The 15,981-nt window shown below is 43.4% G+C and overlaps 2 protein-coding genes across 8 annotated transcripts in view; both read right to left on the reverse strand.

Annotated features, from left to right (window-relative positions):
* Positions 1 to 1,562, reverse strand: part of LOC123514262 — a 25,751-nt gene extending 24,189 nt beyond the window's left edge. For all 7 annotated transcript variants that reach the window (XM_045272023.1, XM_045272022.1, XM_045272020.1 and 4 more), the window contains exon 1: positions 1,029 to 1,562. In XM_045272023.1, coding sequence (XP_045127958.1) covers positions 1,029 to 1,134 — 106 coding nt within the window. In that variant the 5' untranslated portion in view covers positions 1,135 to 1,562. The remainder of the gene's footprint in view (positions 1 to 1,028) is intronic.
* Positions 1,563 to 12,573: 11,011 nt separating this feature from the next.
* LOC123514125 (mucin-7-like) lies at positions 12,574 to 13,209 on the reverse strand. The gene has a single exon (XM_045271774.1). It carries the CDS (start codon positions 13,207 to 13,209, stop codon positions 12,574 to 12,576), a length of 636 nt encoding a protein of 211 aa, XP_045127709.1.
* Between the last annotated feature and the right edge of the window lie 2,772 nt (positions 13,210 to 15,981).

Raw genomic sequence — 15,981 nt, forward strand, 5'->3', positions numbered from 1 at the left:
TATATATATATATATATATATATATATATATATATATATATATATATATATATATATATATATATATATATATATATATATATATATATATATATATATATATATATATATATATATATATATATATATATATATATATATATATATATATATATATATATATATATATATATATATATATATATATATATATATATATATATATATATATATATATATATATATATATATATATATATATATATATATATATATATATATATATATATGTGTGTGTGTGTGTGTGTGTGTGTGTGTGTGTGTGTGTGTGTGTGTGTGTGTGTGTGTGTGTGTGTGTGTGTGTGTGTGTGTGTGTGTGTGCATATATTTTCGCTATAAACAGATGCGCTCAGACACACATTCGCCCACACACACACACACACACACACACACACACACACACACACACACACACACACACACACACACACATACTTCCGTCACTCTTCCCAGTACACAACTTAGACGTTTGATTACTTTTGTTTGTTCTCACGTGCTCCAAGAAAGACAACCAGTACACTGAGAGGTAAGAATGTGATACACTTCGAATATTGCTACCAATCTTGAGAGGAAAGAAAACCTTACTCACGTGACACACGGAGGATCAACGACACAGTATCCCCAGGTGTGTACTTAAATCTGTATCTTTGGGTGTTGCTCCCCAGCCAGAGGGCGGCGCCTCTCCCTGAATGAAGCTGTTGGCGAGCTCAAGGCGAGGCCACGTGCCCCTTGGCTGCCTCGGCCCCGGCGCTGAATAAACTTTTGCCTTATTGTTACCGCGGCGTGGTGTCCCCGGAGCACGTGGCGGTCTTGGCCGACACAACAGGTGCAGAGAGCGGGCGTGGGGAGCCACACGAGAGGACAATGGAGAGTAAACAGCGGCGCTGCCCGACAAGGAGCAAGAGCTACCGTTCACCTTTAATTCACGATGGCGGCCCGTGGATGCACAGTGTCACCAGGCTGTCATCACCACCTGCACAGGCACTTACGTGTGTTGGCTGCCATGGTGGGCGCTGGGCGGAGTTTGGGAGTGTGTATATCCTGCGAGAACAGCTCTTTCAAAACCAGTGTTGCCAGGCTGCCCGCCACACACATAGCCTCCTCCTTCGATCCATACGCGGCCCAGCCCGCGGCCGTCACTGCCTCAGATGCTGAAGACTTCTAATTTAGCATTAAAGCCCTCTCCTTTCATCCTATTTTGCACCGCTTCAGTCTGGTTCAGCGCCACAGGTGTCTGGCGCTGCTCTATTCAAAGCCGCGGCTCCACACAAACCTGCCCTCGAGCTGCACAGTCACTGGGTTTTTAAAAGACACACTGTTTGTTTGTACTGGGAAGGTGACGTCATCACATTTGAGCTCTGTGGCGGCAGCTTCCTCTCGGCGAACGTGCGAAGAGGCACGAGAGGTGGGTACTGCCTGGCCCAGGGTGACGCCTGAACCCCGCCTGGCCGGGTGGGGCCACACTCACTTTGGTAAATATGTGGAGCGGCTGGCCTGGTCGTCTGCTGGCCGCCCGCGCGCCTTCTGGCCTCCCAGTTCCTGCTGCACACGCGCATCCACGCACTCATGCACGAACGCACACTCGCATTCAGATGAAATATCACACTTCCGTTACTGTAAGTTTTGCACTTGACAACACAAGATCCTGCCTCTCATAAATGTTTATGCTCCTTGACTCCACACCCGCCATCGCATGGAGTACATGGGCGTGCTGCTCCTGCCCTGCTGCCCCGCGTCACACCCTCACGTCATGCACACGCTGTGCAGTGAAAGGTGACGCTAATGAAAATTTTACACTTACTTGCGGCTCTCGTTTCTCTTAAAATTTATTATCAGTTTTCTCTTCTCAAGCTCTCCTCATCCCTACCAGCCTCCCTGCAGCCACATGAAGGATTCTTCTTCACGAAACACACACACATATACACACACACACACACACACACACACACACACACACACACACACACACACACACACACACACACACACACACACACACACACCTATTATAAAAGTCTTTGTTTCCATCTATTTTCGATTCTCTTCCATTCATTAAATTCCCACTCGCCTTTTATCGCTCGTCCTTGCTCCTCCTCCTCCTCCTCCTCCTTCTCCTTCCTTTGTATTCCTTTGTATTCCTTCTCCTCCTCCTCCTCCTCCTCCTCCTCCTCCTCCTCCTCCTCCTCCTCCTCCTCCTCCTCCTCCTCCTCCTCCTCCTTTCTCCATTCCTTCTTTTCTTCTATCCTCTTCACAGACACCACAACCTCATATTCTCCCATGCTCCACCTTCCCTTGTCCTTTCTCTAATGCGCCTCCTTTCATTCCCCCGGGCACCGTCACTCTTCCCTCTTACCTCGGTTTGTTCCTCGCTTCTGCAGGTAATCAGCTGTTGAGTCAGAAGAAAGATTCACTATTTTTATTACTTATTTTTTTCCTGTTCCCTTCAATAACCTTGTTTTTTTTTCCCCCTTGAGCTTCATCACCTCTTTCTTCCTCTCGTTTACACGTCTCTCTCAGCATATTTATACCCTCTTTTTGGTCTATGGGCGTCTTCTTTCCAGTCACTCTCGGTAAAATTGGGATGTGACAGTGTAGTGTCTTTTGCTTCATGATGGAGGATTAGTTTAGTGCAATGAGTTTGACTAAGACGTGTTGGTGTGTTGATGTTTGTTGACCCCTTTAAATTCTCTTCCTTTTCGTCTTCCTCGTCCTTGTTCTCCTTGTTTTCGTCCTTCTCTTGCTCCTCTCCCTCAATTTTCTTTCATGTCTCTTTCCTATTCCTCCTGGCTTTTGTTTCCATCACCTTCCTCCTCGTCCTTCTCCTCTTCCTCCTCGTCCTTCTCCTCTTCCTCCTCGTCCTTTACCTCTTCCTACTTCTCCTCCTCCTCTTCCTTCTCCTCTTTATTTTTTCTTCTTCTTCTTCTTCTTCTTCCTCTTTCTCTTCTTGTTCTTGTTCTTGTTCTTGTTCTTTTTGTTCTTGTTCATGTTGTTCTTGTTCTTGTTCTTTTTGTTCTTGGTTTTGTTCTTGTTCTTGTTCTTGTTCTTCTTCCTCCTCCTCCTCCTCCTCCTCATCAACGCTGGAGTACTACCACGCATCAGCTGAAAAATATTCCTTGGACGTTAACCAAAGTAGATCAAAAGAAGAAAACAAAAATTTTCTGTGTCTACCCCTTGAAAACTACTTGAAATTGTATATGCTGAGCTACAGAGTCAATAAATGATGCACTTGATTGACTCTCGTCTGGGAAAGGAATGCCGTGCGTGTTTGTGTCCGGTATTCATAACTGAGTCCCTGTTTGTACCCCGTGAACTGCTACCTTTCCTCCCCCAGGTCCCTCAACCCACTTGTCCATCTTTTCCCCAGCCAGCCAACCAACCAGCCTGCCAGCCAATTAAAGAGCCACCGCACACACACACACACACACACACACACACACACACACACACACACACACACACACACACACACACACACACACACACACACCGCGTAGTGTAGTGGTTAGCACGCTCGACTCACAATCGAGAGGGCCGAGTTCGAGTCCCGGTAAGCGGCGAGGCAAATGGGCAAGCCTCTTAATGTGTGGCCCCTGTTCACCTAGCAGTAAATAGGTACGAGATGTAACTCGAGGAGTTGTGGCCTCGCTTTCCCGATGTGTGTTGTGTGTTGATGTGGTCTAAGTCCTATCCGAAGATCGGTCTATGAGCTCTGAACTCGCTCCGTAATGGGGAAGACTGGCTGGGTGACCAGCAGACGACCAAGGTGAATTACACACACTCTCTCTCTCTCTAATTCTCTCTCTCTCTCTCTCTCTCTCTCTCTCTCTCTCTCTCTCTCTCTCTCTCTCTCTCTCTCTCTCTCATCTTCATCTTTGTTGGTTCAGAAAAATTCCTAAGAAAGTGATGTGATTTACTCTCTCTCTCTCTCTCTCTCTCTCTCTCTCTCTCTCTCTCTCTCTCTCTCTCTCTCTCTCTCTCTCTCTCTTTCTCTCTCTGTCTCCATGGCTCTCCAAAAAAACAGTCTTTGGTGAGGAAAAAAGCTGATCTAGGGAGGTGGAGAGTGGTGGGGGAGGAGAAGAACCCATACTCCTGTACACCTGACACTGTAGTTTGTCTCGAGTCTCACCAACACCCACTCAGACACGTAGCGAGATACCTAGCCAGCCAGCCAGCCAGCCAGCCAACCAACAAACCAACCAACCTTACAGTCAGCTAGCCAGCGTGATAGCCACAAGCCAGCCTACTCGACAACCATCCAGCCAAGGAACCTAACAATCAGCCAGCCAATCATCCATCCAACCAACCGACCGGCTTATAAGCCTACCAGCCAGCCAGTCAAAAAGCTATCCTACTAGGCACATTATTTCAGTATTTGTTAGTGTATTCTGCTCTCTCTCTCTCTCTCTCTCTCTCTCTCTCTCTCTCTCTCTCTCTCTCTCTGATGGAAATACTGTCCCACGTGTCTGTTATCACGGGCAGAAGCAGCTCGCTCGGAAATGAGGATGCGGCTGTGAATCCTAAGAGAGAGGCTGATGAGTTGTTGCGGCCCAGGCACAGACACACACAGTGAATACAGTGTGTGTGTGTGTGTGTGTGTGTGTGTGTGTGTGTGTGTGTGTGTGTGTGTGTGTGTGTGTGTGTGTTTATTTGGTCTGTGATGTTCTTTCTAGCAAAGTTTAATGTTAGCTATTTTAATCGTGTGTCTATTTACATGAGAACCTGTATCTTCCTTTCTCTTCACAGTTTTGAACTTTGAACATGTTATATTTTGTCTTATCCCGATTATTAATTTTCAGTATTTTGTGTCTCCTTTAGCCATGTGCATTATAGGACCAATGTTGTGTTCATCTATTCAAACAAGAGAAAAGTAACAGCAAAGTATGCTCATAGTGTTAAAGTAGATGTCAAGAGTTTTAACTATGTTTGGACTCTCAGACTGTTTTCTCAACGGGTTGGCAGCTTCAAAGCCTTTTTTATTTCTCCAGCTTTGTTATTAATGGACGGATTCCTTCCTACACAAATGAATGCAAATGTAGTAAATTAAGTAGATGAAATAAATAAATGAATAAAAGAGGAAAGAAACTGATGAATGAATGAAGAGATAAGTAAATACATAAATACCTGTACCATATAATATTTAAGACTGTCAGTTTAGTTGAAAATACAATATATATAGCTTGTCTTAGAAGCACTTTCTTTTTGGCTCTTTTTCTTTGCCATCTGAGTTTTGAGGGAGTACAAGAAACATTCCAATTGGTACTTCTTGTTGACATCACGCTACGAAGGAATCGGTCTTGTTTGTGTCTATGCTGCACTGCACGGGACTGCCCATCCATGCGTTCAGTCAGCCACCACCGCTGCCTCCTACTCGTGCTGTTATGATCGCCCCTGCCTTTGATCCTCCATACGTGTGTGAATACTTTTCTTATATTTCTTATTTTTAACGCTCATATGAAGGACGAAAGTTCTGAAGACGTACTGTTAGTGTTTTCCTCTTTTTTCTTCATTTGTTTGATTGTTTTAATGATTTCTTCGCTTTGAGTCGTCGAGATATTGTACATTTCCCAGAGTCTTTTTCTTTTTGTTTCTGTTTTCTTCATTAACGAAATCTCTCATATGCAAAATAACAACTTTTCCATTCTTACACGTTAGGGAGGAAGACAAAGGGAAAACTCAAATAAAAAAAAGAACAGCTAATTTTATTTTCCATAACTCTATGTGATCTAAAATGTTGTGTTTAAGTCTCTTGTAAATATGAAACTCAAATTTTGTATTAGAAGAATCACGTCATTTTTTGTATTTTTACCATATATATTCGCTTCATAATTCTTGCTCTCTCTCTTTTGTTTTTTACATTTAGTTCACCATTTTAACGCTCAAAGGAAGTTGAGTTCGTTTGTAATCTACTAATGTGTCTCTCATCTTTAAGGCTATAACATTTAGAACGAGAAAAAAAAAATGCAGAAAAAGGCTATTTGTTATGTTGTGTTCATTGCGGGAATTTCACAAACAAAAGTACTCCTGTGTGTGTGAATAAGCCAGCGAGTGATTGAATGAGTGAGCACGTGAGGATATGATTATGACAAAATCACGATCTATGAAAAGAGAAAAAATAGTCACCTTTTATCGCTTCTACTGACATTTTTACCTCCTTTACACTCACACCATCATTACTTCCACTACCACCACCACTACAACTAACACCACTACCACCACTCCCATCAGTCCCCTCCTTTTTTACGTATTGATCGCGTTCCCACAAAGGGGCATTGTCTCGTGTGTCCACTAATTTGCAGCGTGGAGGAGCAGGAAGAGGAAGAAGAGGAAGAGGAGGTAATGGTGGCTGATATGGAGGGAGAGATATACAACGAGTTTATGAAGAGTAACTTGTTTGGACGTGGAGTTAAAACCACCACCACACCACCACACTAAGGTTACAATACTCCATAACCTCCTCCCTTCCACACACACTAAGATTCCTCGCCTTAAGTCTTTCTCCCAGTCTCTCAGTCTCACAAACTTACGGAATCACTCTCGACACTCAAACATTGACTCGTCTATTTCCATTGTTTAGTGACTTTTCTCTTCCCCTCCAGGCGCGTCGAACCGGCAGGGAGTTTGGGTGTTACTGGAAGTTCCTCAGTCTCTCGGGGGCTGCTGGTGTGACCTTGACCGCGCTAGGGAGTCTGGAAGCTTGACTCTTTCTTCCCTCGCTCGGAATGTGTGGTACGTATCCTGCTGTGATGTGGAGAGAGAGAGAGAGAGAGAGAGAGAGAGAGAGAGAGAGAGAGAGAGAGAGAGAGAGAGAGAGAGAGAGAGAGAGAGAGAGAGAGAGAGAGAGAGAGAGAGAGAGAGAGAGAGAGAGAGAGAGAGAGAGAGAGAGAGAGAGAGAGAGAGAGAGAGAGAGAGATAATATACTTACCTTTTTGTGTTGGATATAAGGTGGAAGTTTGAAATATAGCCAAAAAAGGGTACAGCAACTTTGCCCGCTCCTTGCAAAGCACTTCTCTCCATAATATCATACAACTTTTAAAACATTAATTTATATACTGCAGTGCTTTAAGTAATCTCGTCGCTTAGAAATGACACAGCTGACCTCCTATTTGCTTATCTTTGTGTGTCCATTCAAACAACTTTCTTACAGTGCTCTGAAGGTTGGTTAGGGATGAAAACAGTTATAGAGGGTTTGAAAGGAACGAACTTTACATAATGTCTTGTGTATTTACTTTGCTTTTCTATAATTGTGTAAAATAACTCATTAACTAAGTGTATGAGTGCTAGAAAGACGATGGCGTGTATTTGTTTTTGTAAATGCTTTAATTAATCTATTTGGTCTTTTTTAGTGAGGAGTAATGTATTATGCTGCTTCTTGTTATGTAAGAATGAACCTACTCCTCTATATAATCACAGGTCTGGTGAAGGACAACAAAATCGATATAAAAGACTCAATTAAGTTGCTAATCCCAAAAGAAACAGTTCAAAAAGAGAGTCCAAAACACTATTGTAAAGTGTATTAAAACCTTCACTAGTCTTACTTTAATATTCCCGTGCACTATCTTGCGAATTTCTTTCTTCAGTTGCTTGTGTTGCTAATAAGATTATCATTAATTTTTAAAGTGGACGGAGCAATGACTGTGAACTTTAAATGTAAATGTGAACGTGTCTTTGAGTGCATGTTTTTGTGTTTGGCTGTGTGGGGACGGGGAAGTGTGTAGAGCCGTGGGAAAGCGAGGGTTGCCAGAGTGAGGGATGGAGAAGCCTGGGACGGGATGTAAGGGTGTAGGGAAGCAAGAGTGGCCGGGGTGAGGGTTGAAGGGGAGGCAGGAAAGAGTACAGGAATCCGGTGTGAGAAAGGTCAGGTGTAACTCTTTATATTTGGACATTAAAGCGACGCAAATGTATGGAGGCGAGGAAACCGATGCTGTGTTCCTCATGCGTGTCGGGAAGGGACTGTAGGCGCTGGCGTGAAGGGCGTATATTTACACAACTGTTTCAACCTTGAACATTTTCCCATCACGACATTTTTTCATTTCTCTCCCGTGGACCTTTCTTTCACTGCGCATATATTTTCTCTCTTCGAAATTATTCTCTTGTAGACATTTATAATGGGTTTTCATGGATATTTTCCCTAGGACATTTTTTTATTTTCCTTCGGTCATTATCCCTTTCATGAGATTTATCCTCATGATATTTTCTCGTGGACAATTTTTCTCTAGATCTCCCTCTAAATATTTTACTCTGAGCCTTTCCACCATTAGACATTTCCCTCTCTTCCTCATTTTTAATCCCAAAAGAACACCGCCCAACTTACCAGTGACTTCAGCTTTACGTCCCACAATAAGGCAGTGATGGACTGTGGGAGTGACAGGTAATGTTAAAACCCAAGAAAAGTTAGACAGAGAGGAAACACATAAATGTAACATGTATTTTGTCTATTCGCCCATTAAGGAGTTTCAAAAGACCAGACATATTTATAAAAAGGTTAACTGGAGAGATGGAAATGCGTAGGTCTATTTAGTATTGCCACTTGTGTACCTGACGCTTTTTGTAGTTTTCCTTATTTCTCTTACGTTCTGAAATCAATACCTTTGCTGTGATTCTGAAGGCGGGGCTGGGAGTCACCTGCGTACGTTCGCTTCACCACAATCGCGCCGCTACCTGCAGGCAAAGGAGAAAGAAGACACGCTGCTCGATAAGGTAAAGAAAAACACAAGAGAAAAATGACAGAGGAAAAGAAAACTAAAACATACCGTACAAAGAAAGACAATAAAAGTAACACTGGATTATCTACCATTCAGATTTAAGTCATAGAGAGAGAGAGAGAGAGAGAGAGAGAGAGAGAGAGAGAGAGAGAGAGAGAGAGAGAGAGAATTTATCTAGTTTTCTTTCTACCTATCTTTCTATTTATATGTCTACGTATCTATCTATCTTTTTTACCATACATACATACATACTTATATACATACATAAATATCCATCTATCTATGTGTTTGTCTGTTTGTCTGTCTATTCGTCTGTATTTTTTCCCAATTTGTCCGACTATATCTACATCACTATACACCCCTCCGTTCTATCCATCCATCTATCAAACCATTAATTCATCTATCCATCTATCTATCACTCAACTTCTGCGCCCGTCTAGTTAGCAGTCTGTGAGGGGAAGCAGTGAGCGGTGAAGCTGTCCATTTAACCCTGCCGTTTTCCTTCTTCTTCCCCCGCACAATTATTCAGGGCGTGGTGGGGAGCGCGGCCTGGGTGACTGATTGATTGGAAGTGAGGAGCCCCGAGATCAAATGGCGTTGAACACAGGATAGTTTAAAAGATAGAATACAAGATAAGTACCAGGTAGATTGCAGGATAGAATACAAGAAAATTAGTGAGGTGAAGTTGAATGTATTTGAAAGTGTCGGTATAATAAAGAAATGCATGGAGATGAATATTTTAGCTGTGCGTAAATAGATTGAAATGAACAGAAATTATTTATGGAAAGCATAGATTGGAGTGGACAGGAAATACTAATGGGAAAATAGAACGAAATGTATAGCAATAGAATAACAGATTAAGATGAACAGGAAATAGTTGGCCTTGAAAAGAAGTTTATTATACAAAAAAAAAAAAAAAAAAAGTGAGTGCCAAATAGTAATATGAACGAACTTAAATAAAGGGATAATGATAACAGAAAAATAAGTTTAGTATCATAAAACATCGCAATGAACATCAAATTCCATGGGGAAGAGTAACAGACAAATTGAATCATCTGTATAGGAAACAGTGACAGAAAGAAAGATTGGAATAAAATGTAATGTGGAAAAAAATAGTACAAAAATCTATTGGAATATCTTCAAAAGCTTAAAGATATAACAATCATACTTTTTAAAACATTTATTTGGGTGGGAGAATATTTTTTGGTTAGCTTACTTATTCATTTTTTTTATTTCATTCATTTACCTATATTTTTGAGTATATGCTACCTTGGTTTAGTGTTTTACATTGCCGAAAAGATGTAGAGAGAGAGAGAGAGAGAGAGAGAGAGAGAGAGAGAGAGAGAGAGAGAGAGAGAGAGAGAGAGAGAGAGAGAGAGAGAGAGAGAGAAGAAAAATAATAGGAAGTAAAGAATGAGAGCAGGCGAGGAAGAGAACCTATAGATGCTACAATGGGTGCTGTCCATAAAGACAGGTGTGGTCAGCTGCGGTGAGGTCTCGGCAGGTCAGTAGTGTTGCTGCGGTGGTCGTTTTAAAGGGTCATGAGGAGCTATCTGCTTTAACTCCACCAGTCTGAAGGTTTCGTCGCATCCGCCTTCTGTCCATTCCATTACTTTGGGTCTTTAAATATATCTCAAGTAGGAAAGGTGTGTGTGTGTGTGTGTGTGTGTGTGTGTGTGTGTGTGTGTGTGTGTGTGTGTGTGTGTGTGTGTGTGTGTGTGTGTGTGTGTGTGTGTGTGTGTGTGTGTGTGTGTGTGTGTGTGTGTGTGTGTGGGAAAGCGGGAAAGGGAGGGGGTTGGGTTGTGTCGGTGTTTGAGTGTTTGCATGTTTTGGTGTTTATGTTTTGTTGTGTTTGGTGATGTTTTTATTATTAGTGGTGACAGTAGTAAGGAGGAGGTAGTAAAAACCTACCGAAACGATAATTTACTCCCAGTGAGGTCTAAATAGCACAAGTTCACTGGGTGCTATGAACATTCCATTAATACTAGTTGTGATCTTGCTGAACGATTACCTTTGTGTCTTACAACTCTAGGGGGAAGTCACACCCTGCCCTCTAAAGACAACTCTCCTTCTTCACACAAAACTACATGCACTTACCACACACACCCTTCACTTAGAACTCAAATTTCAAAATGGCGACTCCATATTCAACCTCGGGGTACCCTTCTGGGGAGGGGACCAGAAATGTCCCCAGGTACGACTGCTCTCTCTGTGGCGACCTAAAATGTCTTGACACCTCCCTCGACTTTTTCTTCATTAACTTCTGGAACATTCGTGGTCTTAGATCTAATTTTCAATCTGTAGAACAACACCTTTCTTCTATTAAACCTTATCTTTTTTTCCTCACCGAAACACAGCTGTCTGAGGTAACTGACAGTATCCCCTTCTCTGTTCTCTCCTACTTTCTTTATCCTCATTTTCGCACCAAAGCTGGATGTTGCGTCTATGTGCGCAACGACCTAACTTGCTCTCATGCCCACGCTCTCGAATCTTCTGAGTTTTCCATTATCTTGTCTATCTCTCCCCTAACTTATCTGACTATAGTAAATTCTTTGAGTATTTAACTTCCAAAGTGGAGCACATTCTGTCCTTCTACCCTATCACAGAGATCTCCATTCTTGGAGATTTCAATGTTCACCACCAGCTTTGGCTTTCCTCTCCGTTCACTGACCATCCTGATGAGCTAGCCTTCAACTTTGCCATCCTCCATGACCTAGAGCAACTGGTGCAACACCCTACTCGTATTCCTGATCGTCTTGTAGACACGGCCAACATTCTTGATGTTTTTCTTACCTCTATTCCTTCTGCTTATACTGTTACATTATCTTCTCCGTTGGGCTTCTCCGATCACAGACTCATATCTGTATTTTGTCCTATTTCTCCAATTCTTCCTCAGGATCTCCCAAAACGGAAGTGTCTCTGGCGTTTTGTCTTTGCCAGTTTGGGGGACCTGAGGAGGTATTATGCTGATTTTCCTTGGAATGCTTACTGTTTCCCGGTCAGGACCCATCTCTTTGTGCTGAACGCATAACAGAGGTGATAGTCTCTGCCATAGAGGCGTACATTCCTCATTCTTTTTCTCAACCTAAACTTTCGAAAGCCTGTTCTCATGCTATACATGATAGAGAGGTTCCTATAAAAAAAGGTACTTGAGCCTTCCATCTCCTGAATCTAACACACTTTATATTTCTGCCCGGAATCATGCTAAGTCCGTTCTTCAACTTGCCAAACACTCTTTCATAGAAAATGTCAGAAATTCCAACTCCCTCGTGACTTCTGGCATCTGGCCAAAAACATCTCCAATAACTTTATTCTTCATCTTTCCCTCCGTTATTTCACCTTGATGGCACCACTGCCATCTCATTATCCCTAAAGCTGAACTCTTCTCTGAAACCTTTACTAACAACTCCACAATGGATGATTCTAGGCTTGTTCCTACCTCTCCTTCTACCTCTGACTATTTCATGCCTATGATTAAAGTTCTTTGTAGTGATGTTTTCCATGCCCTTGCTGGCTTAAACCCTTGTAGTGTTCACTATTTAGCCAGGACACAGATGGAAAAGTAAATTAGAGATGTTCGTACACTGCTATTTATTAAAGATATACAATAGGTGGAGGTGACGGGACGAGCGGTCGTGTAGGCGAGTGTGTGTGTGCCGGAGTCTAGGTGCTGTCTCCACTCACGTGGTGACTGGATAGTAGTCTTAGCAGTAGTGTAGTGGTGACGGGACGAGCGGTCGTGTAGGCGAGTGTGTGTGTCCCGGAGTCTCGGTGCTGACTGAGCTCAAGTGGTGACTGGATAGTAGAAGTAGCAGTAGTGTAGTGGTGTTCACTACACACTGGAGTCAGTCAGGCGTGCATGTCTGGTAATGATTGTAGTAGTAGTGTAGTTGTGTTCATTATAGTATCCCTCTTCCCCCAAAGAAAGTAAGAATGGCGCCGCGTTGGAAGCAGGCTTAGCCTCTGGGGCCTTTTGGGAGGGTGTCTTGGAGACGCGGCGGAGCGGGGCCTCCAGGGCCTTGTTATTGTTCGCCGGGGAGTGGGGTAAGCGTTGGGGCTGCCTGGGGGCCTGTGAGGCCGGGGGCCATGGCGGTGAGCCTAGCCGGGGCGCGCATCGGGCTGATGTTCTTCCTCTTGAGGCAGCGGCCGTCTTCGCCGCCCGCGGCGTTCTTTTCCGGGGTGCCGTGGCCACGCGCGGTGGGCGGGAACGTGCAGGGGGCACAAGACGAGGGCGAGAGGCTGCGCCAGGCCTGGATGGAGCGGCGGTGGTGGGCTGCGGGACCGTGCTTGCCGCTGGTGGGGGCGTGGACCCGGAGCTTCTGGCGGCGGCGGAGGGCGGCTTTGGCGACGACGCGTCATGATGGCGGCCGCCCTCATGCCGCTGACTGAACTCAAGTGGTGACTGGATAGTAGAAGTAGCATTAGTGTAGTGGTGTTCACTGCACACTGGAGTCAGTCTTGCGTGCATATGTGGTAATGATTGTAGTAGTAGTAGTGTAGTGGTGTTCACTACACCCTCAGAAGGTTTATGGTCCTGATGGAATCCCTCATATTGTTCTCAAAAACTGTGACTTCTACCTTTCCTTCCTGCTGGAAGTCTGCCTACATTTAGCCTGCTCCTAAAAAGGGTGACCGTTCTAATCCCTCAAACAACCATCCTATAGCTTTAATCTCTTGCTTGTCTAAAGTTTTTGAATCTATCCTGAATAGGAAGATTCTTAAACATCTGACACTTCACAATCTTCTATATGACCGCCAGTATGGCTTCCGTCAAAGTCGCTCTACTGGTGACTTTCTGGCATTCCTTACTGAGTCTTGGTCATCCTCTTTTAGAGGTTTCGGTGAAACTTTTGCTGTCGCGTTAGACACATCAAAAGCTTTTGATAGAGTCTGGCACAAAGCTTTGATTTCAAAACTGCCCTCCTACGGCTTCTATCCTTCTCTCTGCAATTTTATCTCAAGTTTCCTTTCCGACCGTTCTATTGTAGCCGTGGTAGACGGCCACTGTTCTTCTTCCAAATCTATTAACAGTAATGTTCCTCAGGGTTCTGTCTTGTCACCCACTCTCTTTCTATTATTCATTAATGACCTTCTTAACCAGGCTTCTTGCCTTATCCATTCCTACGCTGATGATACTACCATACATCTTTCCACGACCTTTCAGAGACGACCAACCCGTCAGGAAGTCAACAGATCACGCAGGGGCACCGCAGAACGCCTGACTTCTGATCTTTCAAAGATTTCTGATTAGGGCAGAGAAAACTTAGTAGTTTTCAATGTCTCAAAAATTCAATATTTCCATCTATCAATTCGACAGAATCTTCCAGACAACTATCCCCTCTTCTTCAATGATACTCAATTGTACCCCTCTTCTTCGGTTTGTTCTTTACTCATAATTTTAACTGAAAACTTTATATCTTATCTCTTGATAAAACAGCTTCTATGAAATTAGGCGTTCTGCGGCGTTTCCGCCAGTTTTCTCTCGCGTCCAACTGATAACTCTGTACAAGGGCCTTATCCGTCCTTGTATGCAGTACTCTTCGCATGTTTGGTGGGGTTCCAGTCATACAGCTTTATTAGATAGGGTAGAATCAAAAGCTTTTTGCCTCATCAACTCCCTTTCTCTGACTGACTGTTTTCAGCCTCTTTCTCACCGCCGAAATGTTGCATCTCTTTCTATCTTTTGCCGCCATTTTCATGCTAACCGGTCTACTGATCTTGCTAACTGCATGCCTCCCCCCTCTCCTGCTGCCTCGCTGCACAAGGCTTTCTTCTTCTTCTCTTCCCTCTTCTGTCCAACCCTCTAATACAAGAGTTAACCAGTACTCTCAATCATTCATACCTTTCAGTGGTAAACTTTGGAACTCCCTGCCTGCTTCTGTATTTCCATCTTCCTAGGACTTAACTTCTTTTAAGAGAGAGGTGTCAAGACATTTGCCCTTAGCTTTAGGACGACTCCCTTGACCTCTTAGGTAACCTGCAACTCCAGTGGGACTTTTTTTAACATTTTGTTGCCCTTGGTAGCGTTCCCTCTTGCATAAAAATGTTTTGTTTGTTGGTTTGTTTGTTTCTTGTGTGGTTTATTAGCTGGCTATTCTTGTTAAGCTGCTGATGTTTGTTTCTCTGTTTGTTATAAAGTAATATAATAGCAAAGCATGAAAAACTACGGCTACTACTACTACTATTATTAACACTACTACTACTAGTACTACTACTCTTGTAATAGTTGTAGTTAAGTTTCAGTAGTAGTTGTAGAAGTAGTAGTAGTAGTAGTAGTAGTAGTAGTAGTAGCAGCAGCAGCAGCAGCAGCAGCAGCAGCAGCAGCAGCAGCAGCAGCAGTAGTAGTAGTAGTAGTAGTAGTAGTAGTAGTAGTAGTAGTAGTAGTAGTAGTAGTAGTAGTAGTAGTAGTAGTAGTAGTAGTAGTACCAGCAGCAGCAGCAGCAGCAGTAGTAGTAGTAGTAGTAATAGTAGTAGTAGTAGTAGTAGTAGTAGTAGTAGTAGTAGTAGTAGTAACATTGACAGTAGCAGTAGCAGTAGAAGCAGAATCATAAGCAACATAAGTAGCAGTAATGTAGCAACACCAGCAGTAATGGCAGAAGCATCAGTAACAAGATTATAGCCCTCGTAACTTCAACCTCATGTTGCGTGCATCACTACCAACGCTCCTCGTCCATTAGGCTGCTCCTTTGCTAGCCTCCTCACTATCATCTCGCCTAATTATGCCACCCAGCTCTTTATTTCTTGCACTTTCGGTTCCATTTTAGGGGAAGGTTAGAAGATGAAGAAAGAAAGTGGAGAGGAGGAAAGAAACTACAAAAAAATTATCGTTTGTGTGCTCTCTCTCTCTCTCTCTCTCTCTCTCTCTCTCTCTCTCTCTCTCTCTCTCTCTCTCTCTCTCTCTCTCTCTCTCTCTCTCTCTCTCTCTCTCTCTCTCTCTCTCTCTCTCTCTCTCTCTCTCTCTCTCTCTCTCTCTCTTCTGTTCAGCTTTGAAGGTCCCGGATTGTTTTGCCATCTCATCCTTTTGTCTTCGTTCCCTTAGCACACACACACACACACACACACACACACACACACTCTCTCTCTCTCTCTCTCTCTCTCTCTCTCTCTCTCTCTCTCTCTCTCTCTCTCTCTCTCTCTCTCTCTCTCTCTCTCTCTCTCTCTCTCTCTCTCTCTCTCTCTCTCTCTTTCACCACACTTTTATCTCGTCTGTTTTTTGTATAACCTTTCCTACCTTTCTCTA

The sequence above is a fragment of the Portunus trituberculatus genome, chromosome 37, assembly GCF_017591435.1.
Source record: "Portunus trituberculatus isolate SZX2019 chromosome 37, ASM1759143v1, whole genome shotgun sequence".
NCBI classification, from domain to species: Eukaryota; Metazoa; Arthropoda; class Malacostraca; order Decapoda; family Portunidae; genus Portunus; species Portunus trituberculatus.

Coding starts and splice junctions, on each gene's coding strand:
- LOC123514125 (XM_045271774.1), bottom strand. CDS start 13,209: ATGCACGCAAGACTGACTCCAGTGTGCAGTGAACACCACTACACTAAT.